The sequence below is a fragment of the Neofelis nebulosa genome, chromosome 5, assembly GCF_028018385.1.
Source record: "Neofelis nebulosa isolate mNeoNeb1 chromosome 5, mNeoNeb1.pri, whole genome shotgun sequence".
In the NCBI taxonomy this organism is placed as follows: Eukaryota; Metazoa; Chordata; class Mammalia; order Carnivora; family Felidae; genus Neofelis; species Neofelis nebulosa.
In genome coordinates, this window is record NC_080786.1 from 64,124,951 (window position 1) to 64,137,776 (window position 12,826).

The 12,826-nt window shown below is 46.7% G+C and overlaps 1 protein-coding gene across 9 annotated transcripts in view; it reads right to left on the bottom strand.

Moving 5' to 3' along the window:
- The window catches only part of TNIK (TRAF2 and NCK interacting kinase), a 399,936-nt gene that overhangs the window by 85,772 nt on the left and 301,338 nt on the right, over positions 1-12,826 (bottom strand). For all 9 annotated transcript variants that reach the window (XM_058732385.1, XM_058732383.1, XM_058732381.1 and 6 more), the window contains exon 12: positions 11,956-12,160. In XM_058732385.1, the coding sequence (XP_058588368.1) occupies positions 11,956-12,160 (205 nt within the window). The remainder of the gene's footprint in view (positions 1-11,955; positions 12,161-12,826) is intronic.

A 12,826-nucleotide genomic window follows, 5' to 3' on the forward strand; every position in this document is an offset into this window, starting at 1 on the left:
TTAATATCCCATAGCTGTAGTGACGTGTCACTGGAGGATGAGGGGGTAGGCAAGAAAGGCCACAGGGCTTGGGGAAAGAACACTGGATCAGAAATAGTAAGACTAGATTCTGGTGTTGCTCTGCCACCAAAGCAAACATTTAGACCACAGTCTCAAGAAATATTTGTTTAACAAATGAGTGAATGCTATATGACCTTGAATAAGTCACCTTAACTCAACCTTGAACATGGGAGCAGATTAGGTGATCTCACAGGTTTGTGCATCTGACTCTAAGCAAGGATGTGCTGCATTGCTAAGCAATCTACTAACAATTCAGAATGAGAAGTGAAACAGAGTAGAATTCTGATTTGCTCTTGGACAGCTCCACTTGCTTTCAACCTGGGTGACCTCCTGGAAGAGGTGAGAGGGGACCCCACTGAGCGTGGAAGACCCGAGCCAGCCTCCAGAAACAGGCCAGCAGCTGGCACGGGATCAAGTCAGGCTCTGTGGCAAGCACCTTCAACCATCTCCTCGACAAAGAAGCTCTCTGTTCAAAGACACTTGGAATGAAAGGACCCAGTGTGGTCTTTTGAAACCACTGCACAGCCCCCTCACTTAAATAGGACTGTTCTGTACAAGCCTTACAGCATCTGTATCGTGAGGAGAGGTGTTCAAGCATTTGGGCATTCTATTCACCCATTTTAACTTTTGCTAAAATTTCGGTTTTGGAAAGACCAACCACTTGCAGCGCAAGGGCATGATACCTTGCAACTAACACCAGGATTCTGAACAAACACCATGTAGTGCCTTCTATGATGCCAGGCAGCGTCCCAAGCCCTTCACTCATACGGACTCGTTAGTCATCACCACTGCCCTGTGGGACATGTTCTGCTGTCACCATCCCCATCTGACCGATGAGGAAACTGTGGCAAACACAGGTCAAGATCCTGCCCAAGTTCACCTGCTAAGTGCAAAGCCAGGACTATACTCAATGTCTGGCTCTTGCCATGCTCCCTCTCAGGATTCAAAAGAAGCTGGCCGAGACATCTACACATATGAAGTGAAAGATGCTGTCTTATGCTTTTACAAGTGGCCATTTCCCCTTCTTTTTATCCTCCCTTCCTTACCCATCTTTTCCTCACAGAATACAGAGAACCAATGAGAAAGCTAGACCAGCCAGATAGGCCATGTTCTTTTCTTTTTACACTTACTTCATACTACTAAAGTTAAACCATCCAACCTACCCATTCAGAGCTTTCCCGGAAGATTAACTTCCTAAGTGAAGCTCTTCCTTTGGGTTCCCAGGCCGACTTTTGATCGGTAGGCAGTCCTACGGCTAAGCACCATCTGAGTACCTATGTGCTAAGCAGATCTTCACGCGTGTAGCCCAAGGAATGAAAGTTTGAAACAAAGCTGCGAGAAGGCTTAATGACAAATTCTGGTCCTGCCTCTTCCACGGGTGCTATTCAGCATGGTCAAGCTCCTTATTATCTCCAAGCTGCAGTTTTCCCCTGGGGGGAAGGGCCACCGGGGTTTTCCTGGGTATCATATAGAGAAGCCAGAATGACATCCTGAGGACCTATGACTCTGTAGGTTAGTGTAAAAGTCAAGTGCAGTTGTGACTCCAAATTCCTTCTGCCATCCTTTGGAAGCCTTAAATGAGACTCTCAGATGGGAGACTGGTATCCTATGAAAACAAGCACATTATGGCCCAGTTTATTAACACAGTGCCTACAGAGAGGGCCACTCCAGCACATCTGGGATAGTACAGAAGATGCTAAATTGCATCTTACATGGAAAGGCTGCAGGAACCAGTGACAGTGGGAGAAGGAGATCATCATTGTCACAGACATTTCTCGGGCTGGAGGGGAAGGTCATTTAGTTTTCTTTGGGATCACTTGTATTAATGCAGGAATATCACAAGGACTTGAATCAATAACAGGATGAATTTTTTAACATTAGGAGCCGCTCAGAAATAGGACATCCTTCCTGAAGCCTCTAAACATATAAGCAGAGATCATATGTTAAACAGGTTAAATGACTGAGGCATCTTTATCAAAGGGATTCTTCAAGAGAAGGATTGGCTGAGATCACTTTCAAGGTCCCTTATGTTCTCCAGCCTCTATGATTCCACAAAACTGCTCACTGAAGAACACAAAAGGGAAATGAAAACAATCCAATCTAAAAGTCATGCTGAAATTATATTGTCTGGGCAACTATTGCCCTAAAAGTTCTATGGCTAGGGACCACTAAGAATACTGATTGTACAATACAGAGATGCAGGCCAGATGTAATAAAAGAGGTTCCACAAAGAGCCCAGATACTGGAAGGCAGTCTGTAATGCCCATTCCATGCTGTCACTGAAAAGCCATCCCTGCCATCCACCTAAGGTGCTCTAGGTACATTGATGGTCAGGAACTGGCTAACGCAGGCTTTTTTCCAGCATGAAATGCTGTAAGTGTAAAACACTGGCATATGGGGGCCCCTGGGTGTCTCAGTCAGTGAAGCATCTGACTTCAGCTCAGGTCATGATCTCATGGTTTGTGAGTTTGAGGCCCGCATCGGACTCTGTGCTGAGAGTGTGGAGCCTGCCCAGGATCCTCTCTCTCCTCCCTCTCTCTATGCCCCTCCCCAACTTGCCCTTGCTCTCTCTGTCTCTGTCTCAAAATAAATACACTTTAAAAAATAATAAAAAAATAAAATAACATATTAGCATATTTTTCCATTCCTTGGAAATGTAAAAAGGGGTCTGAAAAATAGGATTGCAAATATTAGTAACACTTTAAGCTGCCATTCAGGAATTTCAGCCCAACTGCTTTGCCCTATTGGCAAACCCCTCCCATCACAGTGTCCAAGGGCCCAAGCAGCATGGCAGGTAAGTCAGAACAAGGAGCCCTTCTGGGATCCACCGAGAGGCAGTGTTCCATACAGCCATGCCGACCACATGGCCTCCTGAAGCACCGGTGTGACTTACACAGGCGTGCAACCACAGACCACTGTCAGAGACCCGTGGGCAGGCCCCACCTAGGACAATGGGCACCCAGTTTGCCTGCCTGGCTCCCAGCTGATTCATAATCTCTGTTCAGCTATTGCAATAAAAGAACAAAAGCCCAGCTAGAAAGCATTCAGTCTTCGTGCTGATGCTAATGACATTCAGGGATAAAGGGCTGCTTTGCCTCCCAACTGAGGGCACTCGCAAGACACATTAGGATGCCTATGGTTAATGACGAAGTGAATTAAAGGCCGTTTCTCAGCAGTGCCAATGAATTAATACCCTAGGCCCTGAATGGGGGAGTTATTCTTGCTCATGGTGCTTTCTTCCGGTCGAGGGCCTGGGAGTATTGTCCAGTGGGTGGGAATGTGCACTTGTGAAAAGCCGCCCTGATTTCCCTGTCTCCAGCTTCTGTGCGCTGAGCTTGCTCGGGCCACCTTCGACTGCAAGCACCCTGAAAAGATGACTCAGGGTAGCAATGGCAAGGCAGACCATGGGAAACAAAGATTTTTCCCTCCCTCTGCAACTTTCTTCTTGAACTTACTTAGGTACTTGCTCGGTGCCAGGTACTGTTCTAAGTGCTTTCTGTGTATTAACTCATTCAATCCTCAAAATTATCACTATCCCCTTTTATAAACAGACAACCTGAGGCAGAAAGAAGTCATGTCTCTTCCAAGATCACAAAGGCAGTAAGTGGTAGAGACAGATCCAAACCCAGGCAGTTGATTACAGTACCTTTGACTGCCTTGGTCCTACCTTCTCGGTGAAAGGGTTCACTCCTAAGGTACAGTGTCCTTGATGCCCAGAAGCTTACTATTGAGACACAACAAGATCTCTATCTTAGGGGTTTGTTTTAGGTACTGGTAGGACATAAAATTTGATGTAGCCATTTGGTGGAAATGATGGGATCATAATTACACAGTGTTGGAAATGACAGCAAGAAATACTGATAAGAGAATATATCGAAAAGCAGAATTTCTCCAGGGGAAGGTTCCCGGAGGCTTGGCTGGTAAGAGACTTCTCTAGGTGGCAGTTCATCCTACTAAATGAGGTACATCCGGAAGAACAGAGAATGGGCTGCCTCCCTGTGCCGGCAAGGCCAGGACCGTTGGCTAAGTCATCAGCAGACAGATGTGCCAGCAAGAGACAATGAGAGCTGTGCTCTCAGAAAGGGATGGAAAAGTCCATGGGTTACAGTAAATAGAGAAGGTGCCTTAGAGAATTCAGGAAGGCAGACAATGGGAAATGCTATCTATATAGAAAATCCTAACAACAATTTTGAAATCATCCATTGCAAAATAACAATAAAACCGTTGTCAATAATGTCAATCACTCTTGTGTCAGGATTGTGTCAAGCCTTCTGTACACGATTCCCTTTACTTCTCACAACAGTCCTGCAAAGTAAATAGTATATTTTATAAGTTTATTTATTTTGAGAGAGAGAGAGAGAGAGAGAGCATGTACACTCATATGACGGGGGAAGCGCAGAGAGAAAGGACAGAGAGAGAGGATTCCAAGCAGGCTCCACACTGTTGGCACAGAGCCAGATGGAAGGCTCGAAATCATGACCTGAGTGGAGATCAAGAGTCAGATCAGCTTAAGGACTAAGCTACCCAGGTGCCCTAGTAAATGGTATTTTGATTGTGTATATACAGAAGCTGAGGTTCAGAGAGGGTAAGTAATTTACTCAAGGCCACATAGCTTGAATTACACCTTTATTTCTATAGCTTCAAAGCTGGTATAGTTTGCCTCTGTACTAAGCTATCCAGTCATTTAAAAACTATTGACATTTTTTTCTCCTAAAGACATAAATGAATTCCTACTAGTATAACACATACTCTTCTCAAGACATGAATAAAAGCTTACCTGTTGGTACATTTATTTTAATAAATTCAAGAGGATTTTACTACTGCACATAAAAGCATTTAAACTTTTGGAAATTACACCTCTGACTTCAGCCAAAGGCACCCACTCCAATAATAATAACTAATATTTATTGAGTGCTGCTCTAAGTGTTAGTCACATTCTAAGCTTTTCCAGGAACTAACTCATTGAATCCTCATGACAGCCCTGGAAGGTAATCCTACTATTCTTTCTAGTTTTACAAATGGGGAAACTGAGGCACAGTTAAGTTAAAAACTTGTACTTAATAAGGAAGGTAACTGTTAGACAAAATACTGCTATCAACAGAATCTCCCCCAAGTGCTCTGTTGCCCGTGGGAATTTTCAGAGCTTTATTGTGATGTCCTGCACATACTGGCTCTTAACGATGTGTGCAGCTCCCCCTGGCCCCTGCCCCTTTGCTTTGGTTTAAGAACATCTGGGAGAAACGACATAGGTTCCAAAGAATAACCTCACATACCAGGGACTTCTCTGGGCTCAGGCTGCAGCTGCTACAGCTTCTCTGAGACTAGCCTGCTTGCCCTGAAGGAAAGCAGATGATAAGGGAGAACGCGAGCAAAAGCTGAGCACAAATGGGGGCGCCTGGGTGGCTCAGTCGGTTAAGCGTCCAACTCTTGATTTCGGCTCAGGTCATGATCTCACGGTTCTTGAGTTTGAGCCCCACATTGGACTTCACAGTGTGTAGCCTGCCTGGGATTCTCTCTCTCCCTCTCTCTCTCTCTTTCTGCCTCCTCCTCCTCCTTGCACTCTCTCTTTCTCTCTCTCTCTCTCTCTCTCAAAAATAAATAAATAAACATTAAAAAAAGCTGGCCACAAATGGATGAACACAAAATTGTTTAGAGTTCTCTAAGCAGAAGCACGAGGTGGGGCTCATTAGCCATATTTAAACTACACTGGACAGGCCCTTCAAAAGAGAGATCTGTCCAGCTTTGGGCAGTTGACAAAGTTCTTTCACGTCCGTCTTCCTGGTTAATTCCCAACATGACTTAGGTAGGGGACAAGCTTGGTTAGGGACCTCTGTGAGAGCCCAGGAATGGGAGCCAGGGTGGGGAGACTCAAAGAGTGGTCAGGGTGTGCAGGAGGCACATGGCAGCTCTCAGACCCAAACTGATGTCTTCGCACCCCAAATTCAGATCCCACTTGCTGAGCAGATTGCTTCCCTTTCTCTCAAACAGGAAATGAATGCACTTATCTTACTCGACCTCTGGGCGGCATTCTGCACAGCAGGCCCCTTTAACTTGTTCATTGCACTCGAATACTCGATTTTCTTTGCAATAACATCAAATTCTACGGGTGTTCCTTCTACACCTCTATCAGTCTTTGCTGGCTTCTCCTCTCTTGCTCGATGTTCTCAGAGTTCAGGCCCACACCCTCCTCTCTTCTTGATGTATACTTCCAGTACCATAAGCCATGATGTCCCCTTTTCTCCATCCCACCCTCTCTTCTCTGGCTGCCTCTGTATAATCCAACTGCCTGCTTGGCATCACCACTGGCCACCTCACAGACATCTTCAATTCACCACATCGCAAGCTCATCTTATCCTCTTGGTCCCAAACCTGGTCCTCCAGCCAGATGCTCCAGTCCACACTGGGAACCATCTATGACATCTACTCAGGCACCACATTTACAGATGCAGTCTGCATGTTCTACAGCCCGCATCTCTTTCCAGTGTGTCCCCTTTCCTCAATCCCCCTTCCACCGCCACTCACAGAAACACCACTCTCTCTGACCTGGACCAACTTGGCTCTCTCGTCCACTCTTCCCTCCTCCAATCACTCAACCTTGCAGCAGCCACAGTTTCCTTTTAAAAATGCCGATCTGATTGCATTCCCTTGGTTAACACATGTCAATGGTTTCCCACTATTTTCAGGGTAAAACTTAAAAATCCTTAACTGGGCCTGGGAAGCTGTCTAGATGAGTGTGCCTTGGCCTACCTGCCTGGCATCTCTGCGTGCCCCTCCCACCCAAGTCCTTCAGCTGGAATCCCCAGCAGGCCTCCCAGCCAGGCTGGGCTGCTGTCTCCACCCCACACCTATCTGGTTGATTACTTAGCTGCCCTTCCTCTCCACCACAGCAGTCTGACAATGATAATGAGTGGTTATTTAGGTGACTATCTGCCCCATGCCTGTTTCCCTCAGAGATCTGGTGAGCACCAGGGCAGACTGTATTCCTGGGGTCCAGCACAGCAGAGGTGTGAATTCATGAAATTTGTTGAATGACTGCCCGTCGGAATAGGAAACATGTTTTAATTCTACCATACCCAGTTGAGCCTAACGTCTTCGAAAGCCCAGCCACTGACATTAAAAAGTTAGAGGCTTATAGGGAATTCACCTGTCAAGACTGTTAGGCTCTCATTTTTTATATCAGCGCTCCACTCTTACTGGCCAATAAGATACTAGTGGTACTTCTTAAAAAATGTTTTTTCAGGCAATAGAACCAAAGCAGTATAACATCTTTCAGCTAGGACTGGTTGTTTCTATAACTGGCTGATGTTATGATGGTCTTGAAGGGCACTAAATAAGACGTAGGTGACTTGAAAGACTTAATGCAATTCTCTGAAGAATGAAACTTACCACCATTGAGCAATTTGGTGCCCGTGGGGTCAATCTGATTATTCTTGTGACTTAAAGATATTCTTCTCCAAACGAAGGCATAGAATGCTCTCAGCGAGTTGGAAAAAAATGATAAATCACTAAAACCATTCCAAAACCCTTGGGCACAGTTAAGTATCACCACAAATCTGGCCAAGGTTAGTCTGAAAAGATGACCATAGTAAGTGCTGTAGCACTTTAAGGTCATGATTCTTGGCCCCTAACTCTGTGATGGAGAATAAAACAAGAGGGATTTTGTGTAGGCCAAGTGATAGAAAGAAATTTTTATTGAACTAAATAAAAATAAAGGAGGTCTTCTATGTACTTTTCTCACTATTGATGGATTCATTCACCTTAGCTAGGTTCAATCAATTTCCTGGAAATTAGTTATACATTGTGCTTTATCACTGGTCAAAAGCTGAAAGTCTTATACCCAACCTATCATTGGTCCAAAGTCACGTCCTTTTCATGAGGCTGATAAATGACTACATTCAGTGTACAAAGTCCTTCTAAGAATATGCAGATACTGATATAGAACCTATTCAAATCCACATGGTTACCCATAAATAGCAAAGGACACACAGGGCTTCCTTGGAAACTAAAACTCTGGTAGGAGGTGACATCTGAGATCCCCGGGGAATATAAAGGGTACAACCTACACAGCCCTGCATCACCAGAAGGTCATCTGATGGCCCTTTATTTGAGAATCGAATTGCATTTCCAGGATGCCAACAAAAGCCCACCTGACCCACAATGAAGCTAAATCTGCAAGTCTAACTGTGGGCTTTCACTGCCTCTACATAGCCCAAGCTCCTACTCAAGGCACCAGAAACACAAGTTGTCACCACGGGCCAGGGCGGCAGACTTGGATGGGGATCCAGCAGGAGCAGGATGCAGGAGAGGAGCCCCTGGCGGCAGAGACAGATATTACTTAGGAGTTCAGAATTTACAGCCACCTCAGTAGTTAGTATTTCTTTTTCTTTGTGTTGAGGAATAGGTGCAAGATGAAGGATCAAAAGATAAAGCTGGTGTAATCTCTTAATGCCCTGTGGTCACAAGTGTTCCTGCTTCTGAGGAGAAGCCAGGGCTCATGTGCGTTGGTGAACAAAGTAAAGTGTCCTTGGGCACACTGTTACCTTTGGTGCAAGTGGGGACTCGGAGGGTGTGTTCTGTGGGTACGTGTGCCCCACTGAGTCTGAACTCTGACCTGCCTCCAATATAGAGGCTCCAGAAAGTGCCACATAAGAAGAGACACGAGGAGGCCTTGGCCATAGCTCTGACGGGGCACACCAGAGTCAGAACCCATTTTAAAGAAGAGCACCCGCTGGCTGGGTGCAGCTTGTTTGCCTTTGCTCAAAAGTCCTTAGGTTCTCAGAGTAAAAGGCCACAGGACCATGGGCCAGAAAAATATGCCTGGCTAATCAGTGGAGAGGCAGAATGGATGCAGTGACAGCTCTTTGGCTCTGGAGTCCGATCTCCTGGGATTGAAACCTAGTTTTCCCCCCAAGCTGTGTGACCTGTAGCAAGTTATTAACCTCTCTGAAAAAATATTTTTTAAGTTTATTTGCTTATTTTGAGAGAGACAGAGACAGCATGAATGGGGGAGGGGGAGGGGCACAAAGAGAGAGAGAGAGAAAGAGAGAGAGAGAGAGAGAGAGAGAGAGAGAGGGAGAGAAACCCAAGCACGCTCCGTGCTGTCTGCTTAGAGCCCAATGTGGGGCTCTAACTCACAGAATGTGAGATCATGACCTGAGTTGAAATTGAGAGTCGGATGCTCAACCAACTGAACCACCCAGGTGCCCCATAACCTCTCTGAAATTCAGGTGCATTATCTTCAGACTGGGGGTTATTGTGAGAATTAAATGAGACAATTCATGTAAAGTGCAGAACAGAGTACCTGTCATATGGTAAATTCTTTGGAAAGCGTTAGAAATCGTTATTTTAGCAACTTGATGAAAAAAAACGTTTAAAGCTCAAATAAATCATATCAGGTAAGAAGGGAAGAAAATACAGATAAAAACAAAACAAAATAACACAATGCATCCTCTGAAAAGACTTTGCATTAATTGAGAATCCAGGCTCAAGGGTCAAAAGTTGTTATGTTAAAATTAAAAAAAAAAAAGGAAGAAAGTGCACGTAAGTGTGTGTGTATGCACAGGCACATGGGCATTCTTGAGTATTTTAAATGTTTTATGGGAGGACAGTGGAGATTTTCTAGGGTTTACATGGTAAGTGTCTTTCACTTGAAATTAAGTGTAACAAGTCATTAGGCAAGGAGCCCACTGACTAAGGCATATGGTCAAGGTTTCCAGGGTGTAATGCCTCAGTGAGGTGGTGCCCTTCAGAAATGCCCTTGGAAGGAATAAACCATAAGGAAGGGAGCAGGAGAGGTGGGACGTGGGGGCAGAGCCCGACAGGGTACTGCTTAGGTGAGGGGAGAGGTTTGGCCAGAGTCTACACGAGTAAACATGGGCTCCAGCCCGCAGAGGCATTTGGTTCTCAGAACCGGCAGACTGGTGGATATGGCACAGCTCTGGATTGGGGGCTAGAATGAGAGGTCCCGACTGACCTGGCTGGGCTGAAGGTGACACCAGGTCTTAGCTGCAAGGGATTTCAATTCGTGCCCAGGAGAGTAACCAGAGGGGGTACAGTCACCTGCACAGCTATACTCTGCGCTTCGCTTCTGAGAGCTGCTTAATTAACATCCACACCTCCCTTTCCCCTGCCTCTGCCTGCTCCTTCCAAGGTCTCCTTTCCATGGCACCGCAGGGTCTCCGTCTACTACAGTGTCGTTTTTAGAATAGAAGGTGGTGAACTTCAAACTTCTCTTGCACGGAGCATTCTTCACACTGACAAGAAGACAGACTTATAAACTGAAATTGGAACGTGCTTCACTTGCCCACTGATGCTTGCAGAAGCCTACAAGGTCCTATTGTGAGGGTCGCAGTTCAAGGCTTCAATGACTTACTTCGGGGCTTGTGTGGACATTGAGATCAGATCTCAATGGGTGTGAACACTGTGCACTTAGCGGCCCTGTGATATTGGGCCAATTATTTCAATCTCTTCCTGAATTTCAATTTCCTCTTGGTTAAATGGGGATTGTATGCATTCGGCACGAGAGGCAATGGATATACGCAAAGAGATAATGATAGTAGATGAGATCCTGGATATAAGCAAATAACCTCACCCAGGAGCTGGTGCACAGAAGTCACTTTATAATTGCAACTGTTGGGTATTATTGTGGCTGGTCTGTGTATGAACATTCCAGGGATATATGAGGTTGATAGGATTTTACTGCAAACTGAAACGGAGGCCCTCACCGATTTAAACCAGGGAGGCTGGACCTGGATGTGCCAATTAAAAAGCAATCTGCTCCTGGTGCCTGCAATCCACCAGCCTCGAACTGCCGTGGCCACCTGACAGAGCAAGTGATTTGCTGTAAACCGTTAACGAGGAGCAAGACGGCGTTTGGGAAAACTGTAAAATTGCTGCCCCATTATCGTGCAGTCGGTCAACCTTTCATCTGCCATCAGACTTTTCCAACAGCTATGCTCTCAGTTTCCTAACTATCTAGAGGCTTTGATGTATCTCATAAAGGAAGGAGGCTTAACAAACTTCTGGAAGACCACAAGGGTGAGAGCCTCACCCAGGACAAGGCATGCAGGAAGGTGTGGCTGCTGGTATGGTTTCCCACACAGATGACAGCAATGCCTGCTGGTGAAGGCAAGTGTGGCCAGCAAGCTGGAGGACGGGTCCTGGATACTAAAGGTGTGCAAAAGGACTTGTGAAGTGCTTTCCACAGTGTCCAGAGGGGTGACGAAGGAGTATCTACAGGAGGACCCTGCGTTTCCATACCTGACATTTCACTTGCCTGCCTAGTCACTGCGGTCTACTTAACACCTATATTGTACCTCTCCATATTGACTCATTTATTCCTATATTAGTTCATTCATTCCATGAATACTCACGAGGCATCTACCATGTGCAAGGCCCTGTTCTAGGCGCTGGAGATACATGATGGAGAGATGCATCGGGGACGAAAGAGACAAAATCCCCTGTCCTCGGGAGCTCAGATTCCAGCGTAAGACGTGCAAAGGTACATAGAGAGTACGTGTGAAGGTGGTAAGAGCTATGTAAAAATAATAAAGCCGGGAAGGGCAACAGGACATGCTAGAGGGAGGGGGTGCAAATTTAAGTAAGGTGGTCAAGGAGGCTGCACTGAGGAGGTGATATCTAAGACTTGAAGAGGCTGAGGTCTTTAGCTGCTTTCCTGAAGTGACCACACCCAGGTCACTTCTCACCAAGGTCACGCCCTGGCCCCCTGCCAGGCAAGGGAAGTCCTTGACTGGTAACACCATTCAGGCCTCATTCTCCTTTGCAAGTTAAGGTGTGTGCTCCCAGTGGGCCATGGCCCCGCACAAGGATGGGACACTCAGGAAGCGACCCGGCCAAGAGGCGTGGGCTTCCACGGTCGCCCAGGCAGGTGCTCACCTCCTCCAGCCGCCGCCGCTGCTCCTTCTGTTCCTCTATGCGCTTCTGGCGCTCGGCCAGCAGCTGCCTCTTGTGTTCCTCATTCTCCCGCTGCTGCTGTTCCAGCTGCTGCCGCCGCAGGGCCTCCGAACGCTCCTTGTTGGCCAGCTGGAGCCTCAGGAAGTCCCGCCGCAGTGTGGACTCCCCTGGCAGGTTCAGAATGGAGCTGTGGGCAGGAGGGAGAGATCAGGATCCTGCGTGCGGCAAGGGTCATTATTACCCGGGTCCTGGGGAGGACAGCGGGCAAACAACTCCCCTGTATGCGGGGAAGGGAGCCACATGTGCCAGCGGGAGCTCTTAGACCCTCTGTTAATTACAGTACTCATCCCCAGGGAAACTGAGTCAAGGCTCAGCCTCCTTTTCAGTGTGACTACTGCATACGCGTTCTGTCTCCATCCCTAGATGGAGATGTCACCACCTCTCTCCAGCACTGTCCACACTGCTCCCTCACCCTTGTGACATGCAAAGATCTGCTTCTAAAGGTTTTAATGAGTGTGCAAGCCTTAGGCCCTGGATCGGCTGGTTTTCATGTTTAAGAAAGGCACAAAAAAATCCAGCAAATGAAATGAACAACCAGGAGCAGCAGGGAACCTATTCTACTAAAATGAGTACATCACCCCCCCCCCCCCCACCTCCTCCGTGACTCCCTGCACCAAACCCCAGGAGGCAAAGGACAGGCTGCTCATGTGAAGACATGATGAGCCAGGGAGGGAGAACATTTGAGTCAAGGTCAACACAGAGTAGAATAGAAACCCAAGCCTGCCAAAGTCAGAGAGTTCAAGGCTTGTCTCGCTGCACCAGGATTAAAGAGAAGTGACATGGTTTGTTCTGG